Consider the following 17,386-nt stretch of genomic DNA (forward strand, 5'->3'; position numbering starts at 1 on the left):
GGATGTCCCTAGATGCCACGGATTCCTTTTTTTTTTTTTGAGGCTTTGCTCAGGAGGGTGTAGTGGTTTGGGAATTGGACTTAGACCTGCAAGATCCAGGTTCAAATCCCACCTCAGCCAAGACTTATTGTCAACTTATGACCTGCCAAGCCAAATTCTGTTTCAAAGTCAGGGTGGTGTAGTGGTCTGGGAGGTGAGACCTGTAAAATCCAGATTCAAATCCCCCCTCAGCCAGGAAGTTTCCTGGGTGACCTTGGGCCAGTCACTTTCTCTCAGCCTCACCTATTTCACAGGGTTGTTGTGAGGACAAAAGGGAGGGAGGAACTGTGAGCTCCTTGGAGGAAGGGCAGTATAAAGCGCATGGCTTGAGTGTGCCTGAGCACCTCCCTCAGCGGTGGTGCTTTTTGAAGGACTGCGGTGGGGAGGCTCTGCCTGACCTGCCTCCCCAGCCAGCACAGGTCCCTGCTGGAGTCAAGGGGAGGTGGAGACCCAGGCCTCAGCTAGAGACTGGAGGAAGGGACTGTGGCAAGGCTGAACCTCCTGCCAAAAGGCCCTCCAGCAGCAGGCGATGAGAGGCCTCGGCCTGAGGGGTGGAGAGCCACGGCCACCACACAGGCCCTGGAGGGGGCTGCATCTGTGGGAAAGCACTCTGCACACGCTCAGAGGGAGGGCTGTACACGCCCCAGGACCAAGCCCAGCTCAAACAGATCCCTGAGCAGCCATGCATTGCCTTGCTCCAGCCAGCACCACACCGGCTTGTCACGGTGACCTACATGGGGCCACCTGCTGACCCATTTCAGGTCCACCGAAACAAACCGCCTCCGCCTCCTCCCCCTACCCATCACGGTGGTGTCAGTCACACGGGGTTTCCATGGTGACTACTTCAGCCCCGCCCCCCGCCTCGCGCGGGTCAGAGCGGTTGGCCGTTTGGGAAAGTCTGTCCCTTTTTGCCGCTCTAGGCCGTGCCGCCTCTGTGGTGCGGTATCCCGGAAGCGCCAGCAGAGCAAGGGAACTAGGAAGTGTGTGCGACGTGTTCGTTGGGAGCCGGGTCCGAGAAGCGTTGCCTTGGAGACCCCTCGCCGGAAGGAGCGCCCCGTTCTCCGGCCCTCCCCTGAGTCGGGAGCCCCCTCCGGGAGCAGCGCCGCCACACCCCCGCGCCCCCCCGCCGGCGCCCCCAGGCTCCAGGGATGGCGGCCGCCCCCTCCTCCGGCTCCAACTGGGGCCTCATCATGAACATCGTGAACAGCATCGTCGGCGTGAGCGTCCTCACCATGCCCTTCTGCTTCCGCCAGGTCGGTCCCGCTGGAGCTCTCCTCCCCCTCCGTCGGCTGGCTCTGCGGGTCCAGGCCTCTCCTGCCGGGAGCCCGCCCTGCTCCTCCTGTCAGAAAGCGGGTGAGCCGGTGGGTGCGAGGCAGGCGGGTGCGCTCAGCAGGTGCAACCAATAGATGAGACAGGTAGGTGTGTAGGTAGGTGCACTCAACAGCTGAGGCGGGTAGAGGCTCAACTGGTGCAGGTAGGTGTACTCAATAGATGGTGCAGGTAGAGGCTCAATAGGTGCAGGTAGGTGCACTCAATTGGTGAGACAGGTAAACTGGTGCAGGTAGGTGCACTCAATAGATGGTGCAGGTAGAGGCTCAATAGGTGCAAGTAGGTGCACTCAATTGGTGAGACAGGTAGAGGCTCAATAGGTGCAGCTTTTCTCCAATTTTATTGACTGCTGTGTGGAGAAGATGTTGTCTTTCTGATTTTCACCTTTTGCACGGTACTTCACTATCTCTGCTGTCTTAACTTCCTCAGTTTTACACCAATCATGCTTTCCTTTTTTAATTACTATTTCCTTCATTAATTTATAACTTTCTGTAGCAGCAATTTTCAACCTTTTTCATCTCACGGCACTGAGAAGGCACAAAATTGTCAAGGCACACCATCAGCTTTTGTTACCATTGACAAGGCACACTGTGCTGCTGGTAGAAGGCTCACATCCCCCAATTGCCCTACTAATATGACCCTCCCCCATGGCAGACCTTCAGACCATCTGTGGCACACCAGTGTGCAATGGCACAGTGGTTGAAAATTGCTGTTCTATAGACTGCTTTTCTAATGATTACCCGTGACTTCTTAAATTCTGTGTTCTCATGTTGTCTTTTCTCATTCATTGCATTTTGCCTTGCCAATCACAAGTGTTTCTTTGGTTTTAAGGGAAATCTTTAGACCACTTCAGAATGACAGTTTACTTAGCCCAATGTCTTCTGCTAGTGTTTCAGATTATTATGCAAAGGATCATGTGTAAGATACGTACAAGGTTAAGTTTTATGGCATAACTTTGTTTTTCCATTCAATATGGAGGCATCCACAGAATGTGGAGTATTCTGTTGGCTGTTCTGGTCAAGAGTTGAAGTTTGACATGTTTTTGCTAATTGTTTACAGCTGTTTTGGAATCCAGTTATAGTGCCCTTCAAAATGTCTACCTGCAGGAATGATTTCAGAAAATATTGTGTATGAATGTTTTTCTTGTCAGATCCCATGGTGTCCCATTTTTGTGTGTTTTTTTTTGTTTTGGCTATTTCGATATTCAGAATTTGACTGTAGTAGTTTAGGTCTATATGTTAGTCATTGTGTTGAAGCTACTGCATCTTAACTGTTTGGCAGGCAAAAACAAACAAAAATCCAATCACAGGATTGAGAGATCGAAGAATTTTGCTTGGAAGTTTTCTGCTTTGGAGAGAAAATTTTCTGTATTGTCAGAAAATCCTCTTTGGTCCTACTGCATTAAAATCGTCTTGTATTTTTGTGAGAGGCAACTTATCTTTGCCCTTCCTTGCTCCTGCACTGCTTTCCTGGATGCACAGGGGCTACCAGATGGCAGAATCCCATAAAAGACAGACCTTCGAAAAATGTATGTAACTTATTCAGGGTAATTTCTCATACAAAGTAGTTAACAGGTGCACACCATCTGTATTCCATGCAGCACCCTGCAACTTGTAAAAGTGATATACTTCCTTCTACCTGTTTCCTATGTGTTATTTACATGATATGGGGGCTTGCAACCATGCACATTTCAAGAAGTGAAAAGTGTATAATACTTCTACATGAAATAGGATATTCTGTATTCTACTGCAAGCAATATGCAGGTGTGTACCTGCTAACTTCATAATGTAATGCAGCTCTCAGAGATACCCTAATACACTGTTGTCACACACAATTTTGTTTAGAAAGATGGAAGACTGTTAGTCTGATTCACTGCAATTTTTTCTTTTTGTAAGTAAATCTCATTTAATGTAACCATGATTTATTGCTAGAGATTCTCTGGAATCCTAGAATGGCCTATAACTGTAGGGCTCAAAGTGTGCCCTGCTCCTTACGTGCCTTTATCAGAATCCCTCAGATACATTTTATGCTGCCGCTAAATATTCTATATATTAAATATCAAATTGTTTTCTGAATTACGTTTGTGTTATAAAGGTGTATTTGATGTTCACTTTCCAGATTTGAGCACTGTCATTGGCAAAGTAATGGTATACATCTCTCCTTACAAAGCATAGTGAATGCTATTGGTAAATTGGCAATTGCAGTTTCATTCATCATATATGGTTTGATCATGTTGCCCTGTGAGGAGTAGTAGTAGTAATAATAATAATAATAATAATAATAAATGTTTGTATAACACATTCTGAGTGCCACGCATGTATTATCTTGTTGACTATCCTTACAACAACTCTGTAAGTAGTATTAAATCTGGAGAGTTGTGGTTCAGAATTATTGACTTGCCTAACAGTGTAGTCCTAGGCATGCCTACTCATAAGAACATAAGAACTACCCCACTGGATCAAGCCATAGGCCCATCTAGTCCAGCTTCCTGTATCTCACAGCGGCCCCACCAATTGCCCCAGGGAGCACACCTGATAACAAGAGACCTGCATCCTGTTGCCCTCCCTTGCATATGACATAGCCCATTTCTAAAATGAGGAGGTTGCACATACACATCATGGCTTGTAACCCGTAATGGATTTTTCTTCCAGAAACTTGTCCAATCCCCTTTTAAAGGCATCCAGGCCAGATGCCGTCACCACATCCTGTGGCAAGGAGTTCCACAGACCGACCACACGCTGAGTAAAGAAATATTTTCTTTTGTCTGTCTTAACTCTCCGAACACTAAATTTTAGTGGATGTCCCCTGGTTCTGGTGTTATGTGAGAGTGTAAAGAGCATCTCTCTATCCACTTTATCCTTCCCCTGCATAATTTTGTATGTCTCAATCATATCCCCCCTCAGGCATCTCTTTTCTAGGCTGAAGAGGCCCAAACGCCGTAGTCTTTCCTCATAAGGAAGGTACTCCAGCCCAGCAATCATCTTAGTTGCCCTCTTTTACACCTTTTCCATTTCCACTATATCCTTTTTGAGATGCGGTGACCAGAACTGGACACAATACTCCAGGTGTGGCCTTACTAAAGATTTTTACAACGGCATTATAATATTAGCCGTTTTGTTCTCAATACCTTTTCTAATGATCCCAAGCATAGAATTGGCCTTCTTTACTGCTGCCACACATTGGGTCGACACTTTCATCGACTTGTCCACCACTACCCCAAGATCTCTCTCCTGATCTGTCACAGACAGCTCAGAACCCATTAGCCTATATGTGAAGCTTTTTTTTTTGCCCCAATTTGCATGACTTTACACTTACTGACATTGAAGCGCATCTGCCATTTTGCTGCCCATTCTGCCAGTTTGGAGAGATCCTTCTGGAGCTCCTCACAATCGCTTCTGGTCTTCACCACTCGGAAAGGTTTGGTGTCGTCTGCGAACTTAGCCACCTCACTGCTCAACCCTGTCTCCAGGTCATTTATGAAGAGGCTGAAAAGCACTGGTCCCAGGACAGATTCTTGGGGCACACTGCTTTTCACCTCTCTCCATTGTGAAAATTGCCTATTGACACCCACTCTCTGTTTCCTGGTCTTCAACCAGGTCTCAGTCCAGGAGAGGACCTGTCCTCTAATTCCCTGACTGTGGAGTTTTTTCAGTAGCCTTTGGTGAGGGACCGTGTTGAATGCCTTCTGAAAGTCCAGATACATAACATCCACGGGTTCTCCCGCATCCACATGCCTGTTGACCTTTTCAAAGAATTCTAAAAGGTTTGTGAGGCAAGACACCCTTACAGAAGCCATGCTTATTCTCCCTCAGCAAGGCTTGTTCGTCCATGTGTTTTGAGATTCTATCTTTGATGAGGCATTCTACCATCTTACCTGGTATAGATGTTAGGCTGACTGGCCTATAGTTTCCCAGGTCCCCCCTCTTTCCCTTTTTAAAGATTGGTGTGACATTTGCTATCCTCCAATCCTCTGGCACTGTAGCAGTTTTGAGGGACAAGTTGCATATTTTAGTCAAGAGATCAGCAACTTCATTCTTCAGTTCCTTAATAACTCTAGGGTGGATGCCATCAGGGCCTGGTGACTTATTGATCTTTAATTTATCAGTGAGGTCTGAAACATCTTCTCTTTTAACCTCTATGTGAGAATTCCTTGGTCAGGAGGCGTCGTTTGGGCAGTGGTATCTGCCCGAGGTCTTCTGCCGTGAAGACAGATGCAAAGAACTCATTCAATTTCTCTGCCATCTCTAAGTCTCCTTTTATTTCCCCTTTCCCGCCCTCCCCATCCAGAGGGCCAACCACTACTCTGGTGGGTTTTTTGTTTCTAACATATTTGAAGAAGCTTTTATTATTCCCCTTAATGCTGCTGGCCATGTGTTCCTCATAGTCTCGCTTGGCCTCCCTTATCACCTTCTTACATTTCTTTTGCCACAGTCTATGTACCTTTTTATTCTCCTCATTAGGGCAAGACTTCCATTTACGGAAGGAAGCTTCCTTGCCCTTTACGGCCTCTCTAACTTGGCTGGTCAGCCATGAGGGCACCCTCCTGGACTTAGTCGAGCCCTTCTTCCTTTGCGGTATACACTTCCGCTAGGCCTCTATCACTGTTGATTTGAGCACCTCCATGCCCTTTGTAGAGACTGGACTCTTTTTACCTTCCCTTTCAACCTCCTTCTAACCAGCCTCCTCATTTGAGGGAAGTCCACTCGTCGGAAGTCAAGGGTTTTTGTGAGAGATTTGCCTGGTATTCTTCCCCCGATGTGCATGTCGAAACAGATCGCAGCACGATCACTGTTCCCCAATGGCTCAGTAACATTGACATCTCTAACCAGGTCCTGAGTACCGCACAATATTAAACCCAGAGTCACCTGTCCTCTGGTGGGCTCCATGACTAGCTGCTCTAAGGCACAGTCATTTAGCATGTCAAGGAATCCGGTCTCGTTTTCGTGACCAGAACACAAATTGACCCAGACTTGCTCCTAGGAAAGTGTTATAGGATTGTAGTTGCATTTTTCACTTGTAGGAATATCTGTATCAGGGTATCCTGGCTAGAATATTTGACTAGTCAAATAATAAGTATGATTCTTCAATCAAACAATATTAATTGAAGCTAGTTGAATGATTTGCCAACTTTGGCTTTACCCCAGGACTCACCTAGGAATAGAATGTCCACTAATTTAATGGAACTTACTCCTACAGCAGTGTGCATAGGGTTGCAGTTTTAGAACATAAGCTTCTTGTGGTCAGAGAGCAACTACACTTGTTGAATGTGTTTTCTAAGCTGCAGAGCTCATTGGTATTGTGATATGACTCTACAGAGATATACAGGGTGAACCAAAAGTAGGTGGACAGTAGGTGGAATAGGGTTTGTGTTAGGGTTATACTATAACGATGGTGTTCATTATAACTATGGCGTTTGTGTTATATTATATTGTATCTATTTACTGTCCACCTACTTTTGGTTCAGCTTGTATTAAACTTTTGGAGAAGATTCCATCCAGTTAAAATCTGTGTATCAAAAGGTTCCAGCCAATCAAGACGTTTAGCTGTTGGCTAGTTCTCTCTTTTTCCCAACAGATGGCATTAGCATGTAGCAAAGCAAAACACTTGAGTCATTTTAGTAGGTCTGCTAACAGATGGCATAATGATTCAGTTACATTTTTCACATGCAGGGAGATCTGCATTGGGCTACTCTTGCTGGAATATTTGACTAGTCAAATAATAAAAATGAATATTGAATCAGACAATATCAGTCTACTCACTTTCCAGTTGGATGACTTGCAACCTTTGGCTTTAACCCTGGACTCACCTAGGAATAGAATGCCCGTTTGACATTTGTTGTTCTTAATATCTGCTCATGAATATGAACATGCTATGGTGTCATGTTTCAAGGCAAGTGTTAGCAAGAGAGCATGTTTTCTTGCAATAGATTTGTTTCTTTCTTTCAGCATACACTGGGTGTATGCTTTTTCTTATTGGGAAGAGAAAGATTGGGACTCCTGAGGTATGAGGTTGACATCTCAGAAATCTTGGTTGGTTAAAAAACTTTTGTTATGAAGTTTCTGCAGTATGCAAACAATAATAAATTCTATTATATCCATTCTCTATCTATAAATACTTAATTTTAATCTCAATAAACAAACTTCATATAAATAATGTAAAGAACATGAAGGTATAATTAGTCTTGAAAGAGAAGGAATATTGCTGAAAGACTAGATCAAGAGTGCGTAGCTTAATCTTAAATTAACCAACATGGGAAATAAATGCATTATTATGTAAGGAAGTACTGCTGCTGTGCAAGGCATTGAGAACCATAGAAGAGAATGAGTTAATTTTGGGGAGAGGAACAGGAGGTAGTAAAAGAGTTATATGTTGCATTGTCTCCTTCGGGAGCAGCTACTCCTTTCTGTGTAAGGGGAGTCAGAAACGCTCCTACTGCAAGCAGTATGTCATGAAACATTTCTCCGTTTTGTACTGTATACCCAAGTGCACTAGTAGTAAGGAATGTCAGCCATTGAACATTGAGGCATAGTTAATTTCTCAGTACTGGACTTAACAGTTAGGACTGCTGGTAATAATTAAGGCTTTGTGGTTGTAAAAATGCTTACCACCAATGATGTGTGGTTATGTGCATGAACATCTGGTGACAGTTGCTTTCCTATGCATAGCAGCACTTGTTAGCAGATGCTACTAATAGTTGATGTGATGCATGGTTTTATGAAAGACCTGATGGAAGATTACAATAGTAGGATACCTGCAACGTTGAAGTAATTGTTCAGCAATATTGCCCTGATTTCAGCAGGCTCGGTTTGTTTAAACTCGGATACCTATCCTGTTTCACCTGCTTGCATCAAATGCTGGAAGCAGCCATAACTTTCTTTGTATTGTGCAAATATATGCTATGATGCTTTTGTCAAGGAGCTTTTGGAGGATCCTGGAGGCTTTGTTGATTGATCCAATCCCACAGCTGCCAATTGATGTCAGTAACCTCTCTGGAGGAAAACATCCTTTACCGCTATTTCAGTTTTAAGGCTCCTTAAAGCAGGCCATTGGTTTGTTATGCATCAAGTTGCCAGGAGCTCCAAAGCTGCAACTCTTCTGATGAAATCAGAACAAATAGCAGCTGTGATTAAAATTTAGCACCACTTGTTTCTGCCCAGTCGTGCATTGTTTTCATAAATGTTCAGCCATTCATGTCCTCTCCCACTCTTCCCCCCAACTCCTTCCGCTTCCTCCACAAATATGTAAAGAGAGTGAGCCAGCACAATGCTTTCAGGACAGGTAGCTAACAGCATAATTTATGTTTTTGTGCTGTAAGTGGATAGAACAGCCAGTAATACTTCTGCTGAGGAGTACAAACTCTTGGATCAACAACGTACTAACATGTTTAACATGAACCTGGTAGGAGCTAGAGACAGATCAAATGTTTGGAATATGCCCAGAAAATGTGACAACAGCAGGGCAGGAAGACATGTCCCTTTCCATAGATTGCTCTGGCTTCCTTTTCCAGGCAAGGAGGATTTGCAACCAAGCTATTTTGTAAACAGGTGGCTGCTCTGTATCTCTGCTATATTCTCTCTCTCTCACACACACACACCCACCCACACTCATGCTGTGTGTGTGTGTGTGTGTGTGTGTGTGAGAGAGAGAGAGAGAGAGAGAGAGAGAGAATAAAATTGAACTCGTATGCCACATTTTGGCTGATTGCTGTTCAGAGGCAGGGGATCTCCCTTAACAGGCTAGTGTGTGCTGCAAATGTCCCAGGCAGCCTCTAGGTGATGTGGGACAGCAATAAGAATGCATGAAATAAGAGTTTTACCAGCAGGGGAAAAAATGCTTATTATTCATTCAGCACTTCTCTCTTTCTCCTCCTCTCCCCCTCTTTCTAGTGTGGCATCTTTCTGGGAGCCCTGCTGCTTATTTTCTGCTCCTGGATGACTCATCAATCCTGTATGTTCCTAGTGAAATCGGCCAATCTCAGCAAACGCAGAACCTATCCTGGGCTAGGTGAGCATGGTCAGCTGGGATGATGGAGGGTGTTTTTTATGCTTTACTTTTACCCTGGTTCCCTAATTTACAGCTCTCGTACTGGTGTGACGGAATTATTCACAGTATTCTGGGGTTGTATGTTCATTTCTCTCCTCCTTTGTATCCGACCAGCCCATAGCACAAAGATTTAACTCTTTGAAGATGATTCAGAACTGCTTTGACTGCTCAGGCTGAGACAAGGAGAATGGGCCAAACCTAAGTTCTTAGGGAAAGGGCTGGCATAGCGGGTGTCTGCTATAAATTTTTGGTCTCTGCCCAAAAACTACTCACTTTCCCCACCCAGCATGCTGCTGAGGACATTGGGTTCTGCCAGGAGAGAGCCTGGCATGAACTGTGGGCTCCTTGGATTGTGTGCTTGTGGCAGCACAACAGGGAGGTCAGTGGAAATGGCGTACAAAGTTTCATGCGGCTGAGAAAACCGAAACATCTGCAAGATTCATGTGTGGGTTTTTGGCAGGGCCCAGCAACCCTCTTCCTCATAGTTTGTCTGCTGTGCCTTGGCGCCAGGATCACCATCTATTTTTGACCTCTCCTCTGATTCCCAAGGATTTGGGTGGGGGAGGAGATGTGTGGACAGGGCTGAGGAATCAAGCCTTCCTGATTGGTATGCGTCCTCTTGCTGGAAAACAAGTCACAAGCCTAGTGGAATAGCCCCTCTTGGAGGTTTCTTTTCAGCTGCTGCTCAAGGAGCAGAAACTTTGCCATACCCATTTGCAGTTTGCTTTTTGCAGGGGTGGAATTTGTCCCCTGGGGTGGCAGAGGTGAAAGATTCTCATGGCAGGACATGCTGTTTTCTGCCCTCCCACAACCTGAATGTTTCCTGAGTTGCCTCTTGGGGAGTCGGAGTGGGGAATTGGCTGGTCTCTCTGCCTGCAAAAGATTTAAAGAAATGTGCAGTCTCCTTAGTGACTGCTGACAGATGGATACCCTCAGTTCCTCCATTGCCTGAGGCTCTCTAATTTAGCAGCACGGTACAGCCACTGCAAAATATCTATTGACAACAGCAAAAAATTAGAAAAGTCCTTTAGCCCTATACCTTAGTACAGAAAAGAGATGCTTGATTATAACCATTCTGCTTTAGAGGGGAAGTGGGGGGGGGCAGGGAGAGAGTATCGAATATCTCCCCACAGCCCCAGATGCCCATAGTCCTTGATTTCCCCTTCTACATTACAATAAGCCTTTATACACTCCTTCTCTTTTGCCTGAATACATAGAGTCCTGTTCACCTTGGAGTGTCTCCCAGGAAGAAGAGGTCCCCTTCATTTTCCCAAACTAAGCAGCTTAGATACACAGAAGGTCCAGTAAATGCTTCCAAACTCTCTGGCACGCAAACATTGGCGCAGAAAGAAATGGCTTCCCTTTCTGTCTGCCTTTGCCCTGGGAGAAATGCCATCAACCAGAGTAGGGAGAGTGCCTGGGAAAAGGCATCCTCGACCCAAATGAAGGCTGTGCTGCTACAGTCATCCTAATGCATCAAGGTTGAGCAGCTACACACAGCAGCCTTTGTCACTTACTTTCTTCTACACCACTCCAGCTGCAAGAGATCCTGGCAGAACCCAGGCTGATTTTGTGGGAGGCTTTGGCAGCTTTGAAGGACACAGGAAAGTTTTACAAATTAACTTAGTCTAAGCAGTGTCTTCCGGAAGAACATTCAAAGTGTTTGCTGCTAGAGCCAAAGGGGAAGAGAAAAAATAGGGACAAACACTTCTAAATGTAATGGCGGGGAGGGGGAGGAGGAACACTTGATGTGTATCAAGCTCAGCAGGTCAATACCGCTTCTCTCTTAAAAAACAAGCCACAGCGTGTGTGTCCCCTAAAGGCACACTCTTTATGGCTGTATCTTTTCTTGAACTTTAATCTGATGGAATCCAAAGCATCGTAATTAACTCCTTAATTTAGAATTGCTTATGTATTTTCAAGACATAAAAGTAATTTTTGAGGGAAGGACTTAATATCTCCCTCTCTTTGGGCCCATTTCTACCCAACTTTCCAACACTGATGCAGCCATGCCAATGGGGTCACGAGGGAGTCATGGAGGCCTCCTCAGGGGGCTGTGTTGTGGCTGCATTGGCACTGGAAAGTTGGATAGGATTGGGCCCTTAATCTCCTTGTAGGTTCATGTTCTTCTATATATGCAGATGGTAAGGTATTGACTCTCTAATAGTTCTTACAGACATGACTATCACTGTTTACTTTTGTTAATATGAAACTATTAAATGGAATATGTAAAGCTAGAGAGCCTGCCTATGACTGTCACCTTCCTTGTGCTATCAAAATTCCAGAGAGGAAGAGAATGCTCACTTAACAATGCCATAATTTGGTTAAGTCAAAGGCATGGCTATTAAATGTGCTCAGTGGCTGTTCTGTATTTGTAAAACTCTTCCTGACTCATGGTTTTTGGAGATTCAACAAAGCTTGATCAGAACGATCTCCGCAAAAAAAAAAAATCTTGCTGTTTTGGCTGGGATATTTACTGTATGTTTCAGTCTGGGTCTAAAACATGATGTTATCAAGTTTGAATGATAATGAATATGTTTTTTCCCAGATATATCTGGAATGGCTGTGTGTCAATAAATTTTGTGAGCTGTGAACAGCATTTATTAGTGGCAGTAATACTAATTATAATTATTATTCTGTGTCATTTTTTTCCATATTATAAACTAGTAATAAAGAAATCTGAATATGGAAACTTGTTTCCTGCCTAACACTTTTGAGATATGTGGGAATATTAATACAGGTCCAACCTTGTTATACAAGGATTTTTAATACATAAATTTGACTCTACACGAATGGCCCTTACAAATGAGAAGGAATGTGCTGATCCCTGGAGAAGGGAAAAAATGCACCCCTTTAAAATCACAGTTTAAAAAACTGCTTTTTACTGTTGCAGAGAGACAGTCATGCAAGTGATTACAGGTATAACCTAATTATCCGCAGATTTTTTTTATCTCTAAGCTGATGAGAAGAGCCCTTTAAGTTAAAGGAAAACAGTAATAATGCAAGAGAGGGCAGCTGACAATCCATCAATCATTCTCTCTCCAGCTTTTCTGCTTCTTTTCCCCTGAACACATGAAAGAAGGCTAAATGGCAGGGATTATCACCTCCTCCATTCTCTCCCCCCCCCCATGGCTCCTGGTGAAGGGAGGGATTGCCGTCTCCTAGTGAATCCTAAGTGCCTGGAGAGAGACTGGTTGCCTCTGTGTGCATTTCAAAGGATCCGCAAGGCTGTTTTTAAATCACCAGAGCAAAGAAAGAGGTGGTCTCTGGGTAACAGTTCACGTGTTCAATGCCATTGTGGAAAGTGCAGGGTTGATCTGAAATGTGGTCACTCCAAGAATGAGGTTAGCAGAATACTTTTGAATATTCTGAAATTAGCAGAATACTTCTCTTTTGACAATGAAATACGTAGTTATAGATCAGTGGTGGAGCACCTGTTTTTTGTGCAGAAGGTCCAACTTCAGTCCCTGGCATCTCCAAGCAGGGTTGGAAAAGACGCCTGTCTGAAGCCCTGGAGAACCTCTGCCAGTTAGTGTAGATGACAGTACTGAACTGGATAGACTGACAATCTGACTTGGTATAAGGTAGTTTCCTGTGAAAAGGAATAACTACCGATAGATATTTTGGCTCAGCCTAAAATATCTGAAGGTTATAGCCATTTTAGGATTCCAAGAACTGATAGTTAATCTTCTAAACCTATAGTACAGTCACATCAGGAACTTATACTTGTTTTGAAGCAATTCACTACCAATCTCTTTAAAAAACAGTTCTTAGAGAACTGATTTAATTGAATGAATATACCTTTGTTCTTCTATCTCAAGCAGCGTTTCTCAACCAGTGGTATTCGTACCAATGGTTGTACTTGATGTGGTGTCTAGTGGTACGTGCAGGACCCCGAGACTTCCGCCCCCTAGCAGCAAGACCAGCAACTCAGCATGACAAGCAGTGGTAGAAGGCTCAGCTCAGCAGCAGAGATCTAGTAGCAGAGAGGTTTCACATGCTCAGAAAAGTCCTCCTGTCCATGCTGAGCCTCTTATCGGTGTATGTCATGTTGCATCTGGCCTCCCAGTCTGGAACTGGGGATGACAGCATCATAACAGCATTGCAGTGTTACTTTCAATAAGTGGACCATGTGAAATGGTACAGTGGGGGACAAACATTGAGAAATGCTGATCGAGTGAACCCATCCAGATCCCAGCTCTGCAACAGGCTTATTAAACGACCCTGGGCAAGTTACTATCTTGGAGTTTTCATTCCTCATTTGTGAAATGAGAATAATGATATTTTTAAGCAGCCCATTGTGAGGATGAATGTAATAAGGATTGTGAAGCACTTTGTATACTAAAGGGCTGTGTAAATGGTTCATAACAATCAAATATCACCTAAGGGGTTTTCTTACTTTCAGTTAGTTTTTTTCTTTTTACTCCCAGGCATGGATCTTAATTTTAGCACTCATTAGCTAGGAATCACCCAAGAGGAATAATGTAAAATCCTACAGCATTGTTCTTTTTGATATCACTCTTCTCTCTATATGGTCACGAAGTTCGGTGTCTGACAGAATCTTTCTGTTTACTCAGCACACCGCTTTTCACTGAATCATTCTCTCCCTCCTTCCCACCCACCCCCCTTTGCTTTCTGGGGGATGTTGCTTCACATGCTGTTTTCTTTCCCTGCTGTTACATAGGCAGTCAGTTGTCTTCTGACACTGATGAGATGCCAAATTAAAATCTGAAATGCTGATGGGCCTGGATGTGCAAAGATGAACAAATTTCATTTATTAACTTGTATTTGCAGCCTACCTTATCTCCAGGGTTCACACCAGGTAACAGCTCTTCCTGTTCTCATTGCAAAGCACCTAATTTCTTCCCATGTACCATTGGGAAACTAAGAGTTGGCTCCTATGTACAGATCGTTCCTCCCACAGGTGTTTTGTTCTCATGAGCAGTTTAATTCCAGAAGCCCTGTTTATGAAAGATCACAAATGGCTACTTCCATAAGAAACTTGTGCTGGAAACGAGGAGTTTGTTTTCATGGGAGCAGTTGCTGTGACTGTCTGGAAATACTTCCTGTGTTGTTTTAGTGGGCAGAGAAGTAGGCAACTTATTTAAAATAGTTATTTGCATATATCAGCCAACTCAGATAATGAAAGAATTGATGCTTTTGAAGTGAGAATGAATATTACTTGCTTAAAGTCATCTGCTGAAATAATGACTGAGCTGGGGATTTGATCTCAGTGCTACTAGGCCCATGTTTTATATGCTTTCCAAGTCCTGTTCCGTGAGTCTTATTTATGTTGACGATCAAGGTGTCTGTCTTTAGTGAAAGTATCAGACACTGTTTTTCCCTTCAGGATTCTATTCCCGCTGTGGCAACTCAGTTTCTTCCACAAAATCAAGCAAGCAGAAGATTTCTAGAGCTGCTTGGAAGGACAGGATTTAAGCATAATAAGGGCTCAATCCTGAGAGTCCCCTGGGTGGATGCTAGTCCCTTGCGCCAGCCCACTGGTGTCATGAAAGTGCTCCAAAGCACTTTCGTGCCACTGGTAAAGGAGGGAGGCCCAAGCCCTCCTCGACTGGAACAAAAGGTAAGCATGCCGGCCAAGCGCAGGGAGAGTGGGAGGGGCGTGTTTCGGGGTGGGCAGTTGGTGAGGGGTTGTGAGGCCAGGATCCAGGACGTATGCCAGGTCCTGTCCCCAATCCTGGGCAGCTTGAGGCAGCTATGGGCTGCTCGGATCTGTGCTACCTCTTGAGGTGGTGCAGATCAGAGTAGCTCCATTGGGGATGCTGCTGTTTTACCTGGGGTAAGGGGAAGCGATTCTCCTTGCCCTGGACTGAGCCACTTTCAGTTCCAACTCTGCCTTTGATGTGGGACAGGTCTTCCTACCTGCCTGCTGTAAGGCAGGTTAGGATTGGGCAGTAAATAAAATAATTTTAAGACAGTATAGCAAATGGTGGTGAATCTGAGAGCAAGCCTCCAACATTGATTGAAATGGGCAAGTTCTTCAGATAATCTGGCTCTCGACCATTAATGGCCTTCATCAATATCAGCACTTTAAATTGACCTCAGAAGAGACAACCAGTGCATGCAAATAATGCAAAATCAGTATCTTGTGTCAGTTGTGACCAACATTCCCCATGTAGTTTGCCTGGGGTTTAGGAAGTGACCCTGTTCTAAAGCGGAAAGCAAAGGTGGTGGCAATGATGCTGAAAAAGCCATTCACAAGCACTTAACTCAGATTTGGCCAGAGGAGTAAAAGCGTGAGTTGGGAGAATAACAGCAGCTCAAGTTAAAGGGTGGGGGAATACTTTGATAACCAAGTCTGCTACTTCCAGAGTCAGCTAGAATCTAGTTGCTAGATTGTGGCCAACCACTCTGATGTTTTATTTACAGCTAAGTTTGGCCTGTTTCAGGGAGCTTTCAAGACTCTTATCTTCTCTACCCCCACCCTCATCTTGGGCTGTCAAGACTGGTCTTATTGCTTAGCCTTAGGGCTTGGCTGGATCCTTAGTCTGTGGTGTCACTAGAAAAAATGATCTCTCTCTCTCTCTCTCTCTCTCTCTCTCTCTCTCTCTCTCGTGTGTGTGATTGGTCCTTGGCTTTCTCTATGAAGGAAGTGTCTTTTTCCTTTTTTGTTACATTCCTGCACCAGGGTGACTGATCCTTTTTTAACACAGAGATTTCACCAAGAGACTGAACATTGTGCAAACTGGAGGTTGAAAGCCAGTTGCCCTTTGTAAACATTTCACATGAATGTGGCATTAGTAACGAGCCCAGTTAAAAAGGTTCTGTCTCAGAACTGGAGGTGGTAATTTTCCTCTTATCCCCATAGTAAAATGCCTTTTGAAAATACAAGCTGAGCTTTCCAGAGAAGCCATGATTTCAAGGATGCTGATCGCTTTGTACTGCAAGTGGCAACCAGTGTATGAAATGAAAAAGAAATCTCTTGGTCAAATCCCTTTGGTGTGGGTTATGATTCATGGATATTCTCAGGGTGGCTGAACATTCTGGGCACCATCTCAATCCTCCCATCGGCAACACAAAGTGGTTCAGTCATAATGGGGAAGGAAGGAATAAAAATGGGAACTTGATTGAAATTTTGTACTGCAGTAACTTTTTGCCACACGGTCTCTTACGTTCACATATTTTCTTTTCCACACTGACTTTCTTCTTCTAATGGTTACCATGTGTAACTCCTACTTAGAGCTGTCGGGCTTTTGTGGGGGAGGGGTTCAAACCGATGATGGGGAGGACCTGCTTTGAATCTTTCTTCTAAATTTGTTTTTATGTGGCTTCTGATTTGTGAATGGTATGTCAAGAAAAGAAAAGGGGGCAAGGGAAGACCAGAATGGGGGATGGGTTGATGGTAGCAGAAAACCAACTCTGAAATGCAAAATTAGCAGAGCCCTGCCTTCTGAATTACCTCTGGTGGCCGCTGTTCATTTTTTACATACCATGCTTTGAACATATGTTTGAATAATTATGGTGACACGTGTGTGTTTTTCCCCCCTCCTTTCATTCTTCTTGCTAGCCTTCCACGCCTATGGAAAAGCTGGAAAAATGCTGGTGGAAACCAGGTAACTCTTATTCTTTTCCCCCTGCTTTGAGAGTTTAGTAGCGTGTTCAAAAAATGTTTAACTTTAATTACAAGTTGCTCAAATTGGAGCCTTTAAAATGTGGTGTGCTGTCTACAATTTTAACAATTGTTTTACATTTTACAATTTTTGTGCTAGCTGTCTCTCTCAATCACAATCTCTCTCAAGAAAGTGCTGTATTACAATTGCATACAGTATTTCAGCATTCCCTTATGACAGTGGTTCCCAAACTGTGAGCCGTGGAAGAGCCATGGAAACCAGCCACGGAGGCCACTAAATCCTCACAAAAATAAATAAATAAATAGGGAACCAAGGCCAGCAGCCCAGTAGGTCAAAGGAGCCTCCAGTCAAAAAAGTTTGGGAACCACTGTCCTATAGAATAG

General features: G+C 44.2%; 1 protein-coding gene across 1 annotated transcript in view; it reads left to right on the forward strand.

The window, feature by feature from the left end:
- Positions 1–1,035: 1,035 nt before the first annotated feature.
- Positions 1,036–17,386, forward strand: part of SLC38A10 (solute carrier family 38 member 10) — a 90,462-nt gene continuing 74,111 nt past the window's right edge. Inside the window, exons 1-3 of the mRNA XM_066616872.1 lie at positions 1,036–1,292; positions 9,255–9,372; positions 16,940–16,985. Of these exons, the coding sequence (XP_066472969.1) occupies positions 1,188–1,292; positions 9,255–9,372; positions 16,940–16,985 (269 nt within the window). The 5' untranslated portion in view covers positions 1,036–1,187. The remainder of the gene's footprint in view (positions 1,293–9,254; positions 9,373–16,939; positions 16,986–17,386) is intronic.

The sequence above is a fragment of the Tiliqua scincoides genome, chromosome 2 (genome assembly GCF_035046505.1).
Source record: "Tiliqua scincoides isolate rTilSci1 chromosome 2, rTilSci1.hap2, whole genome shotgun sequence".
Classification (NCBI taxonomy): domain Eukaryota; kingdom Metazoa; phylum Chordata; class Lepidosauria; order Squamata; family Scincidae; genus Tiliqua; species Tiliqua scincoides.